Source organism: Strongylocentrotus purpuratus, unplaced genomic scaffold (assembly GCF_000002235.5).
Source record: "Strongylocentrotus purpuratus isolate Spur 01 unplaced genomic scaffold, Spur_5.0 spur5_scaffold_6, whole genome shotgun sequence".
Classification (NCBI taxonomy): domain Eukaryota; kingdom Metazoa; phylum Echinodermata; class Echinoidea; order Camarodonta; family Strongylocentrotidae; genus Strongylocentrotus; species Strongylocentrotus purpuratus.
Genome location: NW_022145612.1, coordinates 33,885,161 through 33,899,245, shown reverse-complemented (window position 1 = coordinate 33,899,245; position 14,085 = coordinate 33,885,161). Strand labels below are relative to the sequence as shown.

The 14,085-nt window shown below is 41.4% G+C and overlaps 1 protein-coding gene across 1 annotated transcript; it reads right to left on the bottom strand.

Moving 5' to 3' along the window:
* Positions 1–7,869: 7,869 nt before the first annotated feature.
* On the bottom strand, positions 7,870–13,815 carry LOC115919436. The gene is made up of 3 exons (XM_030973245.1): positions 13,160–13,815; positions 10,589–10,989; positions 7,870–8,279 (listed from the first exon to the last, which is right to left on the bottom strand). The coding sequence occupies exons 1-3, from the start codon at positions 13,411–13,413 to the stop codon at positions 8,164–8,166; spliced, it is 771 nt and encodes a 256-aa protein (XP_030829105.1). The 5' UTR covers positions 13,414–13,815; the 3' UTR covers positions 7,870–8,163.
* Positions 13,816–14,085: the final 270 nt, after the last annotated feature.

The following is a 14,085-nucleotide window of genomic DNA, read 5'->3' as shown; positions in this document are numbered from 1 at the left end:
TAACGGTCAGCTGAGCATTCAGGGGCCCTCCTTAGGGCCCTCGGTGGGGTCCAGGGGGCGGAGCCCCCGGAAGCTCAGTTAAAAATCAAGCCATTTCAGCAACAAATAAACCACACTTGAATGTTATTTGGGGGGGTCAACATCCCCAAGGCCCCCCCTCCAAAAAAAAAAATAAATAAATAAATAAAAAATTAGTACGCCAGTGACTGACTGTGTAGATGTAAATAAGGCATGGTCAATTATGTTTTTATTTCAACTTTGAATATGATAGCGTCACTGAAACGGATTAGAATAAAACAAAGATCAGAAACTTGGGTGACTAAAGATATTCTTTCCCTAATTCAAGGGTGAAATATAGTATACAAAAAATGAGGTAAAGAGCAAAAGATTAAAACGCTCTCACCTATACAAGATACGGGTTATTAAGAAATATGGTCCAAAGAGAGGTGAAAAAGGCTAAACTCGATTACTTACAAAACAAGATAGAAGAAACAAACAAGATTCGAAAAGGCTTCGGCAGAATCTAAAAAGCTTAGGATTAAAATATAAGAAGAAACAAGAACAAGAATCTGTCATTACAATCGCTGGGGAATTATGTCTAAGATCCAGATAAGATGGCCATCGCTAAGGAATTCAATTCTTATTTCAAAAATGTTGCTGCCAAATTAGTAAACAACCCCCCCCCCCCTCCCCCTTACAAAGACCTTTTCAGTGCAGACAATGATTGTATTCGTGAGTTTTACGAAAGAAAAGGTGTAAGTGAAAACAGCTATCAAAGAGTTACGTAAATTGAATGTATCAACAAGTACTGGGTTAGACATAGCCTATAATCTAGGCGGAGTGCCGAGCTTTTTTCTTTGCTGCTAGACTAACCCTAAGCAGAACGTCTGATACGGCGAGACTACGAACCGTGAGTCGCGAAGCTAGGTTAGACATGATTCCAGCTAAATTTCTAAAAGATGGTGAGAAGTTTTTGTATAAACCTATCTATCTTGACGAGTAACTTTCCAGAGGATATGAAAATAACAAAAGTGACTCCACTTTATAAACAGAAAGATAAAACTGATGTTAGCGATTATAATTATCAAAGATTCTAGAAAAATCTGTCTGTGTTCAAATTGAAAAATACTTCAAAGAAAATGACATAATTTTATAAATTTCAATCTGGTTTTCGACATGACTATTCGACTGAAACATGTCTAATTCATTTGACTGATTATATTGAGGACAGAAACTTCCCAAGGGCGCTTTGTTGATATGGTGCCCATTGATCTGTAAAAAGCTTTTGAAACAGTGAATCATTGCGTCTTATTGAAGAAGTTACAACTAATGGATTTTATAGAGGCAAGTTTAGAGTGGTTCAGATCCTATTTGTCTAATCGACAACTATTGGCCATTCATGATATTCGTTCCAAACGAATGTCTATAACATGCGGTTTTACCCCCCCCCCCCCCCCCCCCCCCCCACACACACACACTCCGAGAACGGACGGACCCCATGCGTGTTACCAAAAGGGGTACTTTTGGTGCGACAAAGTCCGGCCCAAGAATTGTAAAAAAAAAAAAGGGTGTTTTAACTTTTCACCCGGAGATTGCTTTAAAAAGGGGGTGTTTTTTTTCTTCTCTCATCTCTTTGGACCCCTGAGAAATTATTCCGAACTTAGGGGGGTACATTGAGCATTTTTCATGATTTAGGGGGGTCTCCAAGGCAGGAAAAGCCCGCGAAAGGGGGGTTCGGAAATGTTGGCAGTCCTCAGATAGGGGGTGCTTTCAAAAAGAGGGAACAAGCATATGCGTATCCTAAATAACACTGAGTGGGGGGGGGGGGGGGGGGGGTTCCTCAGGTGAGCATATAGGCCCAATTCTATTTACAAGTTATATCAATGATACGTGTATTCAGTGGCGGATTCAGGGGGCAAGTATACCCCCCCTCCTTCCCTTCCCGTAAAAAAGGGGGGGAAGGGGAAGGGGGAAAAGAAAAAGGGAGAAAAGGAGAAAAGGGAGGGGAAAGAAAAAGGAGGGGAAAAAGAAAGTGAGAAAGAAGAAGAAAAGAGGGAGAAGAGAAAAAGGGAGAGGAGGAAAAGGTGAGCTAGGAAAGGAAGAAAGGGGAAGAGAGAGAAGAGAAAAGGCGGAAAAGGAATAAAGGGGGAAAGACGGAGGAGAGAAAAGGGGGAAAAGGAGAATAATGATAAGGGAAAAGAAAGAAAGAGGGAGGATATTATAAGAAGGTGTTTTTTTTACCGGGAGAGGGGCTGGGGGACACGCAATTTTGCAATGTGCATAATATGGGGTCCCTCTTGCCAGGCGTGTAGCCACCCCCCCCCCCCCAAAAAAAGGGGGGAAATTGAAAAATAACTTAGTTCCTCGCCCCGGGTTTATAGGGTTAAATTTGTAGATATTGGGACATTGGCATTAATATATTTGTCCGTAATTGGTGGCTAGTTTTGTCTGTAATCGGTGGCCTCTACACCCCCTCCCCCACTGAAGAAGGTCTAGCGACGCCCCTGATAGCAACACAGTTTATACACTCAAGAAAATTTTTGCAAGTACTACTGGTGAAGTACCACTGTCTTGTGCATTGTGTTCTCAAATAGCAAAAGATCCCTACAGTTGTCTACGTGTTTCGATTGGATGACTGATAATAAGCTTTATTGACACTTGGGAAAAAAAGAAAGCATTTTGTTTTGTTCTAAAAGTAGTTCTAAAAAGTCATTTGAATTCAGAGTGACACACAGTAATTAAGTAATCAAAAGAAAAGAATATGTGATGTATTTAGGCATTGAGTTGGCTAGCGCGATTTCATTTTCATCTTTAGTATAATCAGTTGTAAAAACAACAAATTCTCGTTAATTTTGTTGGTACGGATATCAAAATTGTATGGATTTAAAAGCAAGACGTATAGTTTGTTTTGCTATTATTCAATGCTAACCCTGCATGACAGGCGCGTACGCAGGGAGGAGGGTGGTTCACCCCTTAACTTTTTTATGTGTGTGTTTTGGAGGAACCCCCCCCCCTTGAGTTTTTTTAATAAAAAATAATAATAATAAAAAAATTATTACAAAACATTTTTAAAAAATTGTGGTAATGGGTGACCCAAAAAGCTGACTTCTACCCCCCCCCAACGAATCGAAACGAGACAAAAAATATGTCCTCTTACCGCACCCCACCCCACCCCCCCCCCTGTTTATCCAGCGACTGGCTGAGTCGTTGCGAAATTTTTGGGACCAAAAAAAAAAAAAAAAAATATGTCCTCTTACCCCCCCCCCCCCCCCCCCCTCGACGTGATCTTCAAATTTTAAACCCCACCCCCTCGAAAAAAATCCTGCGTACGCGCCTGCTGCACCGAGAGGTGGGGAGTCAGTGGGGGCCCAAGTACCTCAAAAGCGCCCCCTTTTACATAGGGAAAGTGCCTCTTTAACTTTGTAAAAGTGCCCCTTCCCCTTTTCACCTCTGATGGGTGGCCTTTTTATTTTGACACGTGCCCCTTTTTCTTCGACAAATTCCCATTTTACTTTGCAATAAGTGTCTATTTTCTATTCTCATAAATGCCCTTTTTAATCTCTAGCAAGTGCCCCTTTTGAGGTACGAGAAGTGCCCCTTTCAATTTTCGATTAGTGCCCCCATCACCTCCGATAATTGCCCTATTCAAATCTGAGGGATGCCCTTTTTACTTTGACAACTGCCCCTTTTCCTTTGTAAGAAGTGCCCCTTCCCTTTTTAATATATACTACCCTTTTCAGTTAACTCGGATAAGGGCACCTTTTATTGTCACATGTGCCCCTTTTCCTTTCTAATAAGTGCCCCTTTTCCTTATGATAAGTGCCCCATTAAATAAAGAGCTCCTTCCCCTTCTCATATCTGGTCAGTGCCCTTTTCATCTCTGATATTTTCCATTTTAACAAGGATACGTGCCCCTTTTCCCTTTCTAATAAGGGACCTATCCCCTTTTCATTAATGCCCCTTTTTACCTCTAATAAATGATCCTATCAAAATCTGATGGGTGCCCCTTTCCCTTCGCCAAATGCCCATTTCCCATTTCATAAGTGCCTCTTTTCATCCCTGGTGAGTGCCTCTTTTCAGGAGTGCCCCGTTTTTACCTCTGATAACTACCCTTTGTACTTTGATATGTGCTCCTTTTCTCTTCTAATAAGTGTCTTATCCCTTACGATAAGGGTCCCCTTTTCCTCTTATCATTAAACTTGCCCTAATTTAAAGGGACTTAGAGCAATTTTCCCCAAAGTTCACTCGCTACGCTCGCTCGCATTTATAGATGATATAATTATGTTACTTATCAAAGGTCTTTTCAGTCTTCCGTTGTGAGAATGTGCTTATAGCCCCATCAGGATTGGGATTTTTTTCCTCTTTAGAAGATGTACTTTTTCGCACTGAGACCTCACAAATCTTTAAAAATTTTTCCTCGCTCGCTCGCAAATGAATATTGAGACCATCACACCCATCTGCAATGTATGATGCTTAAGCAATATCTTGTATGATGTTCATGTATAAAGAGAAACAAATATAGAAATCAATGTAGGGGTATAAACCACTATCTATCACTACCACTATCAAACAAAATTGTACATTTTCGCTTTGAGATTTTCTTTGTAGGTGCCCTTTTTTCTCCAGAAAGTGCCCCTCCCACTTTGGAAGTCGCTCGGCCGCCCCTAAAGTCAGATCAAAAGAAGTTGAAAATTATACAGAACAAAATGGTGAGATTCATCAACTGTTCTGGTCCAAGAACTAATGTTGGCTACAGCGAACTTTCTAAAGCTGGTTTCTTGAAGTCAACCAAAGATCAAAACAACTTGTATCGCATCACGTGCATAAAACATATCCTACTAGGTCGAATCATTATGATTATGTTCGATCCAACTTCGATCTTATTACTGACTTACATGATTACAATAGCCGATTAAACTTTAACTTACCAGAAAGAGTAGGTACACTCTTATTTCCACAGCGTCAAATTTCACTCTAAATGGCGTCAGCTGGGAGTCAACTCTATTCCTAGTTAAAGTGACACGGAAAAGGAGTCATCTTGACTCTGAATTGAGTCAATTCTCAGCTGATGCCACAATATCCGAGTCAAATTGATTCGGAATCCGTGTCACTTTAACTAGGAAGAGAGTTGACTCCCAGCTGACGCCATTTAGAGTAAAATTTGACGCCGTGGAAATAAGAGTGTAGTATTGGACATTCGTTTTATTACATTGCCATAAAACATTGGAATTCCCTTCACTTCGCTTCCTGATATAAAAGAAATAAAAAACTTTGCTCATTTTAAGAGGAAATTAAAGGAATGCCTAACACTTGAGAGTCAGAGGAGAGAATCGAATGACATGTTATATGATTGAATACAGAATTTCTTTTTTTTCTTTTGCCGGTTCATACTTTTTAATTATGTATAAACTTATGATTTTGTACGTTATAGAATTTCAACATATTCATCATCATTTTCATCTTCTTTCTCCTCCTCCTCCTCCTCCTCTTCTTCTTCCCCTTCTTCTTTAGCTTCATGTACTTATTTTCATTTCTATCATCAGTTTAATGTTGTTATTGTTATTATCGTCATTATTATCTTTAATAAGTTTTTTTCTTATCTGTCTGTAAATATAGGATTTCTCGGTCAATTTCGTAAGTTAGCCACACAAATTCATTTTATGTTCATTCAATTTCACCGATTCTGTCACCGCAGCTGTTATTTTTCGTTCAAATTCGTTTTTTAGTATTTAATTTCATAAAACGTTCATTCAAAAACATTTTATTTTCATTCGAATTAAAACGTGAAATCCTATATTACTATTTAATTTATTAATTTTAAACATGACTTTGTATGTCGGGGACCCAGGGACGTCGTCAAAGAGGGGGGGGGGGGGTGTGGGGTGCGACACGCCCCCCCCCCCCCACCTGTCAGGATATTGTCGGTAAAATTGCGCTGCCGTCGGGAAAAAAGAAAAAAAGGGGAGGGGGAAAAAGAGAGGGAAAGGGAAAGAAAAGGAAAAAAAGAAAAGAAAGAATTTGGGAAAAGAAAGGAAAGAAAGGAAAAGAGAGGAACGAAAAGAGAAGAAAGAAAGAGAGAAAAGAAAAAGAGGGAGGAGAGGAAAGAAAGGACAAGAAAGAAAAGAAAGAAAACGAAAAAAAGAAGAAAAAAGAGTAAAAGGGAAACAAAAGAAACGGGGGATGAAAGAGAGGAGAGAGAGGGGAGGTAAGATCCTGAGAAAGAAGGAGTAGGAGTAAAAGAGTGAAGGGGGTTGTTGGGTGGAGTCGTCTCGTCGAGGGAGCAAGAAAGACATGTGTAATTATGTTGCTGTGACGGGTCAGCTGTGTCGGTATTCTTGCTCGACCTCAATGCAGAAGTTTGAAGTCGGTGAGATGTATATTGTCGGTCGGCCAACAAGTTGTTTTTTCCCTACGGACTGTGACTTTTTATCGGCTGTGACGACTTCGAGGGTGACTACAACTACAATACTCGAAGTTTCACTTTCCTATAATATCAGCTAAAGAAATCAGAGGTTTAAAATTTAAGGGGAAACTAAATTCAAACAAGGTTTAAGAGTCAACAACGGTACGACGAATCGTCTTCCTTTATCTATATTGTGATGAAACGCCAAAAATTTCGCGCTTCGCGCGGAAGGGGAAGACTTCGTTTAGACGAGTGGAGAACGGTTTAACGAATCGTCTTCTTTCTCTAATTATTTAAGGAAACATCAAAGCTTCCTCGCTTCGCGCGAGAGGGGGAAACTAAATTCAAATAAATAGGGCTTATTAAGAGTCGAAAACGATACAACGAATTGCTTCTTTCTCTAATTATTTAAGGAAACTTCAGCGCTTCTGCGCTTCGCGCGAGAGGGGAAAACTGAATTCAGATGAATAGGGCTTAATAAGAGTCGAAAACGGTACGACCAATCGTCTTCCTTTCTCTATATTGTGATGAAACGCCAAAGCTTCCGCGCTTCGAGCGAGAGGGGGAAACTGAATTCAGATAAATAGGGCTTAATAAGAGTCGAAAATGGTACGACCAATCGTCTTCCTTTCTCTATATTGTGATCAAACGCCAAAAAATTCGCGCTTCGCGCAGATTTGGAAGACTACATTAACACGAGTCGAGAACGATACAACGAATCGTCTTCTTTCTCTAATAATTTAAGGAAACGTCAAAGCTTCCGCGCTTCGCGCGGGAGGGGAAACTGAATTCAGATGAATAGGGCTCAATAAGAGTCGAAAACGGTACAACCAATCGTCTTCCTTTCTCTATATTGTGATGAAACGCCAAAGCTTCCGCGCTTCGCGCGAGAGGTGGAAACTGAATTCAGATGAATAGGGCTTAATAAGAGTCGAAAACGGTACGACCACTCGTCTTCCTTTCTCTATTATTGAGATGAAACGCCAAAAAATCCGCAAGACTTCATTTAGACGAGTCGAGAACGATACAACGAATCGTCTTCTGTCTCTAATAACTTAATGAAACGTCAAAACTTCCGCGCTTCGCGCGGGAGGTGGAGAAACTGAATTCAGACAAGGATTAACAGTCGAGAACGGTACAGCAAATCGTCTTCTTTTTATAATATTTTAATGAAACGTCAAAGCTTTCGCACTTCACGCGGGTGGGCATATCATATAATCACTCATCCCCCTAATAAGCGGGCTTCGCGCGCTTTTTAAGTGATTCGCTTGCTCACTACCGCCCCTCCCTAAAATAAGATCCTAGCTCCGCGCCTGCATTAAAATAATATATAGCTATGAATGCTGACTAAGTTGTCAAATTATTCGTTTATTTGTGTCTGTTATATATGAACTAGTTAATGAGACTACATACTCTTTAGTATAACATCTTACTAAAAGTAAGCCAAGACGGAGATGAAACGAGACAGTGTGTTCAAGTAGTTTAATCAAGTTACTGTCTGATTGTGCGCATGCGCAGATGCGCCAATACAAAACATCCCTCCCCCCTTAGACTGAAAATACATTCCATGAAACAATTGTGTGTTATCGTAAATTAACTGTATCATTGCTGGGAAACTTGTGAGTCCAAATAAAAAGTAACATGTTGATATCCGAAAACGTTCATGAGTCCAGAATGTTACGTTCCTTCGTTTGTGAACTATTCTATTTAGATTGGAATTTAAGTTCCATTTATTTAAGGGTCCTTCCTTTTAAGAGTCTTTATGGGAACCCGTAAAAATCGGGAGGGCGTCGTCCCTCACGTTGTGGGTATTTACTCCTTTCAGGTTGTTGATCGCGATCTTGATGTTCATTGCGATCCCTGTGATTGTGATCATTTTAATGGGGGTAAATCAACCGGATATTTTAAAGTTCAAAGGGGTGTAAGACAAGGAGATCCGTTATCTCCATATTTATTTATTTTATGCATAGAATGCTTAACTCACTGCATTAGAAATGATAAGTTGGTAAAAGGTATTTGTTTTGGAGAAACAGAAATAAAGATGATCTTATATGCAGATGACATGTCAATTTTTGTACGAGACATAAACTCGATTAATAGAATAGAGGTAATCATGGAAAATTTTAGGAAAATATCAGGACTAAAGATTAATGGAAATAAAACATTCATTTTACCCTTAGGATATTCTGTTGGCTCTGCGACAGTGTATCCTTTTGGAAAGGAGGCACACATTTTAAAAATACTCGGTATATATTTTACATTAGATCCCAATGTGGCGGAAGAGATGAATTACAAAGAAATATTAAGCAAAATAAAGAAATTGTTAAATTGGTGGAAACAAAGAGATCTTACTTTGATAGGAAAAATTCATTTACTGAAAACATACGCATATTCAAAACTAGTCTATGTAAGCTCTTTGACTCCAGTGCCTGAATGGGTTATAAAAGAAATCGATGAGATCTGTTTTAATTTTCTATGGCGAGGTTAAGACAAAATTAAAAAAAGTACGATGTGTTTTGATTACAAGCAAGGAGGATTAAAAATGCTCAACTTTCAACTTTTTGTGAAAGTACAAAAAGTGATGTGGATTAAAAGACTTGTAACAGGAAACCAGAGAGTTAAATGGAAAAAGTATTTCAAATTTTTAATGAGACCTTTCGGAGGAAATCTTATTTTTTTACTGTAACTATTTACCTAACAAGATCGATATACAATTACCAAAATACTATCGGGATTTAATAAACATTTGGTTAGATATGAATGATTTTATTAAAAAAGATACAACTCACAAAGGGAATGAAATTTTTTTAAATAATAGGTTTATACACAATAGTGGAAAAACATACTTCAATGAAAATCTTTTCTTAAAAAATACTTATAGATTGTACCATATTATAGATGGAAAAGGAACATTAAAGTCGGAAACTTATTTCAGATGTATGGGACTAGAGGAAGAGGAAATATCAATGCTTAAAGAAATCTATGGTAATATACCTAAGGAATGGAAAATCGAATTAACAAAGAGGCAAATTTCATTTCATAATCTAAAAATAGAATTTATGTTCACAAAAAAAACATTCCAATTTGAATCGGTTTGTTCGAAAAATCTGTACAGGGCATGCATACAAAAAATGCAAGACGTCCCTGTCAGTTTTCAGAATTTACATTCATCATACAATCTGTCGGTTAAAGAAATTGAAAAGGTTTTTAACCGACCAAGAATTAGTACTTTAGATAATAAACTAAGAGAATTTCAATTCAAATTGCTTTATAAAATTGTTTATGTCAATCGTTATTTATACAGGTTTCAATTCATATTAAGTGATAAATGCTCATTTTGTGGAAAAGAAGAGGAAACATAATTATAGGCACATATTTTTTGAATGCGAAATGGTGAGAAAATTATGGGATCAATGTAGTGATAGTTTGGATATTCCAATCCTTAAAGATATGAGCTGGAAGGAAGTTCACATTGGATTAGACGAAATAACCGAAGATAGGCAAATGATTAATCACGTGGTTTTATTAATTAAATATTTGATATTTATTAGTAGGGAAAAAAAGAAGCCTCCAAGTATTGAAGAAATAAGAGAGAAAATATTCAAAAGTAAACAGGAAGAAAGAAAGAGTGCTACTGAACGAAATACGTTGACGCTCCACTATAAAAAAATGGGAACATCTCAAGGTAAACATGGATAATATGCAAGAAAATGCAAGGGATGAGGAAAGGGGGGGGGGGGCCTGCCCGGTTCACAGCTGTGTGTGATTGACCGGTCTCGACTGCCATAGACTGCCCACGTCTTCTTGTATCGTGTTTTTTTTTTTTTTTTTTTGTTGTTTGTTTTGTTTTCTGTTTTTGTTTTGTGTTTGTTGTTGTTGGTTTTGTTTTTAACGGGGGTAGGGGATATAACAAACTTTATTTATTCGATATAACTAAGTTGATTGTAGTCTGTACTTTGTTCCAATATGTTATAAATTATAATATGTAATAGGGATACTAGTACCATAGAACAAAATATAGAGGGGGGGGGGGGGTTATAACAATATTAATTCATTCAATATAATTGAGATTACTGTATTTTGTACTCTGTAATTGGTTTCAATATGTTATATATTACAATTTGTATGAATTAATATTATTTATTGAGTGAATACAATAAAGAATATTACAACAAAACAAAAAATTGTCGAAGTGCTCGCGATCCTGGTGGTCATCGCGATGTTGATGATCCTGACGGTCATTTCCTTCACCCTCCTCAGGAAAAAGGAACTCGTCATCGGAATTCGGACGCGACGCGGAAGATTCATCCTTTTGCTGATATCGATTTCTTAAATGGTCGACATGACGTCGCCATTTTCCACCGCGGTCCTCGAGTTCGATTTCGTAGGACACCGGACCGCGTTTTTCCGTAACCGTTCCCGGTATCCAAGTGTTTCCGACGCCAAAATTTCGGGCGAAAACCAGCTCACCAGTCTGGAATTCTCGGTAAGTCTGAGGTCCGCGGTTTAGCGCGGCCGGATTTCTCAGCTTTTCGTCAACTTTCTTTTTGACGTCTGGATATACGGTATCCAGTCTGGTTCTCAACCATAGGCGCCGGAAGTGGGGGGGCAGGGGGGGCAGTTGCCCCCCCAGTCAAAAAAGTGGGGGGGCAAAACGCATTTTTGCCCCCCCAAAACGCCCCCCCCCTCCAAAAAAAAAAAAAAAAGCAGTAAAGGAATAAACATGGTTTGTATTTTTAACCCAAAAGAACATAACAATAATAAAAACCTGAATTAAAGCACATAAACCATTCCATTCAAAGAAAAGGAAAGTTCACAGGAATTAAATTTTTATAAACATTGCGCATGCTACCTATACGGTTTATAATAGCGATACGCGCATATCGTGGACATATTGTGCGAGAATGGGAAAACGTGTCTGTTTTTTTGGTTTTGTTATAGGGGTGAGAAGACATGAGCCCCTGAACGCTGGCGTACTGATGGGGGGGGGGGGGGGGTATATCTATACGATACCAGTGATTTACACATGTTGCTATTATGACATGATTTTCCGGTATTTTTTCTCCATTTTTTTTAAAGTCATACCTTTTTATGCGTTTGTTGGAAAATAAGAAATTCCCAAATTACAGTCGGGCGAAAAATACGCTTATTTAGAAGCCTTTATGACATGGTCTGCAAAGTGGCTGGGCTCGAGCCCCTCCCCCCTCACTTTTTGAAAAAGTATGTTAAAGAGAAAAAGAAAGAAAGACGGAGAGAAAAAATAAGTGACCTGCCAATGTCACAAATAAGGCATAAAAAATGCTCATCTGACCGTAATTAAATGCCTAAAACCCCAGAGCTTACGGGTGCTCCGCCCCCGGACCCCACCAAGGGCCCTAAGGCGGGCCCCTGGATGCTCATCTGACCGTAATTAAATACCTAAAACCCCTGAGCTTCCGGGGGCTCTGCCCCCTGGACCCCACCAAGGGCTCTAAGGCGGGCCCCTGGATGCTCATCTGACCGTAATTAAATACCTAAAACCCCTGAGCTTCCGGGGGCTCTGCCCCCTGGACCCCACCAAGGGCCCTATAAGGCGGGCCCCTGGATGCTCATCTGACCATTATTAAATACCTAAAACCCCTGAGCTTCCGGGGGCTCTGCCCCCTGGACCCCACCAAGGGCCCTATAAGGCGGGCCCCTGGATGCTCATCTGACGATTATTCAATACCTAAAACCCCTGAGCTTCCGGGGGCCCTGCCCCCTGGACCCCACCAAGTGCCCTAGGGCGGCCCCTGGTTGCTCATCTGACCGTAGTTAAATACCTAAAACCCCTGAGCTTCTGGGGGCTCTGCCCCCTGGACCCCACCAAGGGCCCTATAAGGCGGGCCCCTGGATGCTCATCTGACCATTATTAAATACCTAAAACCCCTGAGCTTCCGGGGGCTCTGCCCCCTGGACCCCACCAAGGGCCCTATAAGGCGGGCCCCTGGATGCTCCTCTGACGATTATTCAATACCTAAAACCCCTGAGCTTCCGGGGGCCCTGCCCCCTGGACCCCACCAAGTGCCCTAGGGCGGCCCCTGGTTGCTCATCTGACCGTAGTTAAATACCTAAAACCCCTGAGCTTCTGGGGGCTCTGCCCCCTGGACCCCACCAAGGGCCCTATAAGGCGGGCCCCTGGACGCTCATCTGACCATTATTAAATACCTAAAACCCCTGAGCTTCCGGGGGCTCTGCCCCCTGGACCCCACCAAGGGCCCTATAAGGCGGGCCCCTGGATGCTCATCTGACCATTATTCAATACCTAAAACCCCTGAGCTTCCGGGGGCCCTGCCCCCTGGACCCCACCAAGTGCCCTAGGGCGGCCCCTGGTTGCTCATCTGACCGTAGTCAAATATTAAAACCTCTGAGCTTCTGGGGGCTCCCCCCCCCCCCCTCTGGAACACGTCAATGGCCTTAAAGAGGCCCTGGATGCTCATCTAACCGTAATTAAATACCTAAAATCCCTGAGCTTCCGGGGGCTCAGCCCCTTGACACCCTGCCGAGGCTGGACCCCACGCCAATTTACGCTCTACCTGATCGTTAATACTTCACTTTGAAAAACGTTCCGCGGGACCTGCATGTAACGTGTAAGACTGGTGGTGATGCAGATTTTTCGTCTGCCCCCCCCCCCCTTCCGAACGTTTTTTCTCATTACGTCACTGCCCTCGGAAGGTGAGCCCCCTGGAATGTTTGCCCCCCCAATCCCAAACTGCTTCCGGCGCGCCTGTTCTCAACTGTCTGTTCATGAGCATGGCGGCTGGCGGCATTCCAGTGGTGGAGTGCTCTGTCGTCCGATAGGCCAGGAGGAAGCGCGATAAGCGAGTTTCGAGTTTACCTCCTGTGACTTTCTTGAGACCAGATTTCACCGTCTGTACCGCTCTTTCCGCTAGTCCGTTTGTAGCGGGGTGGTAAGGTGAACTTTTCATTATGTTTGATTCCATTTTGCGACATGAAATCTTGGAATTCCGAACTCGTGAAGGAACTTCCATTGTCGGAAACTACCACACGAGGTAGTCCATGTATCGCGAAAGTCTGTCTGAGGCGATCGATTGTTGCCAATGATGTCGCCGATGACATCTATCCATGTACGCGTCAACGATTATCAGGAGGATTTTTCCTTCGAACGGACCGGCAAAATCGATGTGAATTCTCTCCCATGGAGCACTCGGATACTCCCATGGATGTACGGGAGATCGCGGTGGAAGGCGCTGATATTGCTGACAAACGGAGCATCATACTTCACCTTCCGTTCCAGTTCAGAGTCTATTTTCGGCCACCAGACTATTCCACGCGCGATGGCTTTCATTCTTACGATTCCAGGATGTCACGTATCTCATCTAAGATCTGTTCCCGACCCTTAGTGGGGATGACGACCCGGGTACCCCACAAGACACATCAGTGGCGTACCTGGGGTACTCCGTCAGGGGGGGGGCAAGCGACCGAAACAAACAAAAAAGGCGATGCTAATTTTCACTTCTGGCGAGCGAGCAAGCAAAAAAAAATCTCGAAGTAACGTTTGGTATATAAACTGGTATTGTTGCAAGTTGGGGGTGGGAACATTCACTTGTAAGCGACGTTAATTTCATTTTTTTTGCAAACGAGCGTAGCGAGCAAGAAAAAATCACTTCTTTTTTAATAATTGCCACTTAAACTTGGTTCAA

What these genes read in the sequence shown, in the direction of transcription:
- LOC115919436 (XM_030973245.1), bottom strand. Translation starts at nt 13,413, where the DNA reads ATGGAAGTTCCTTCACGAGTTCGGAATTCCAAGATTTCATGTCGCAAA. An exon ending in GCCATGCTCATGAACAGACA is followed by an intron (nt 10,990 to 13,159) that starts GTTGAGAACAGG and finishes CCGGCGCCTATG; the next exon opens with GTTGAGAACCAGACTGGATA. An exon ending in GGATCGCGAGCACTTCGACA is followed by an intron (nt 8,280 to 10,588) that starts ATTTTTTGTTTT and finishes ACCCCCATTAAA; the next exon opens with ATGATCACAATCACAGGGAT.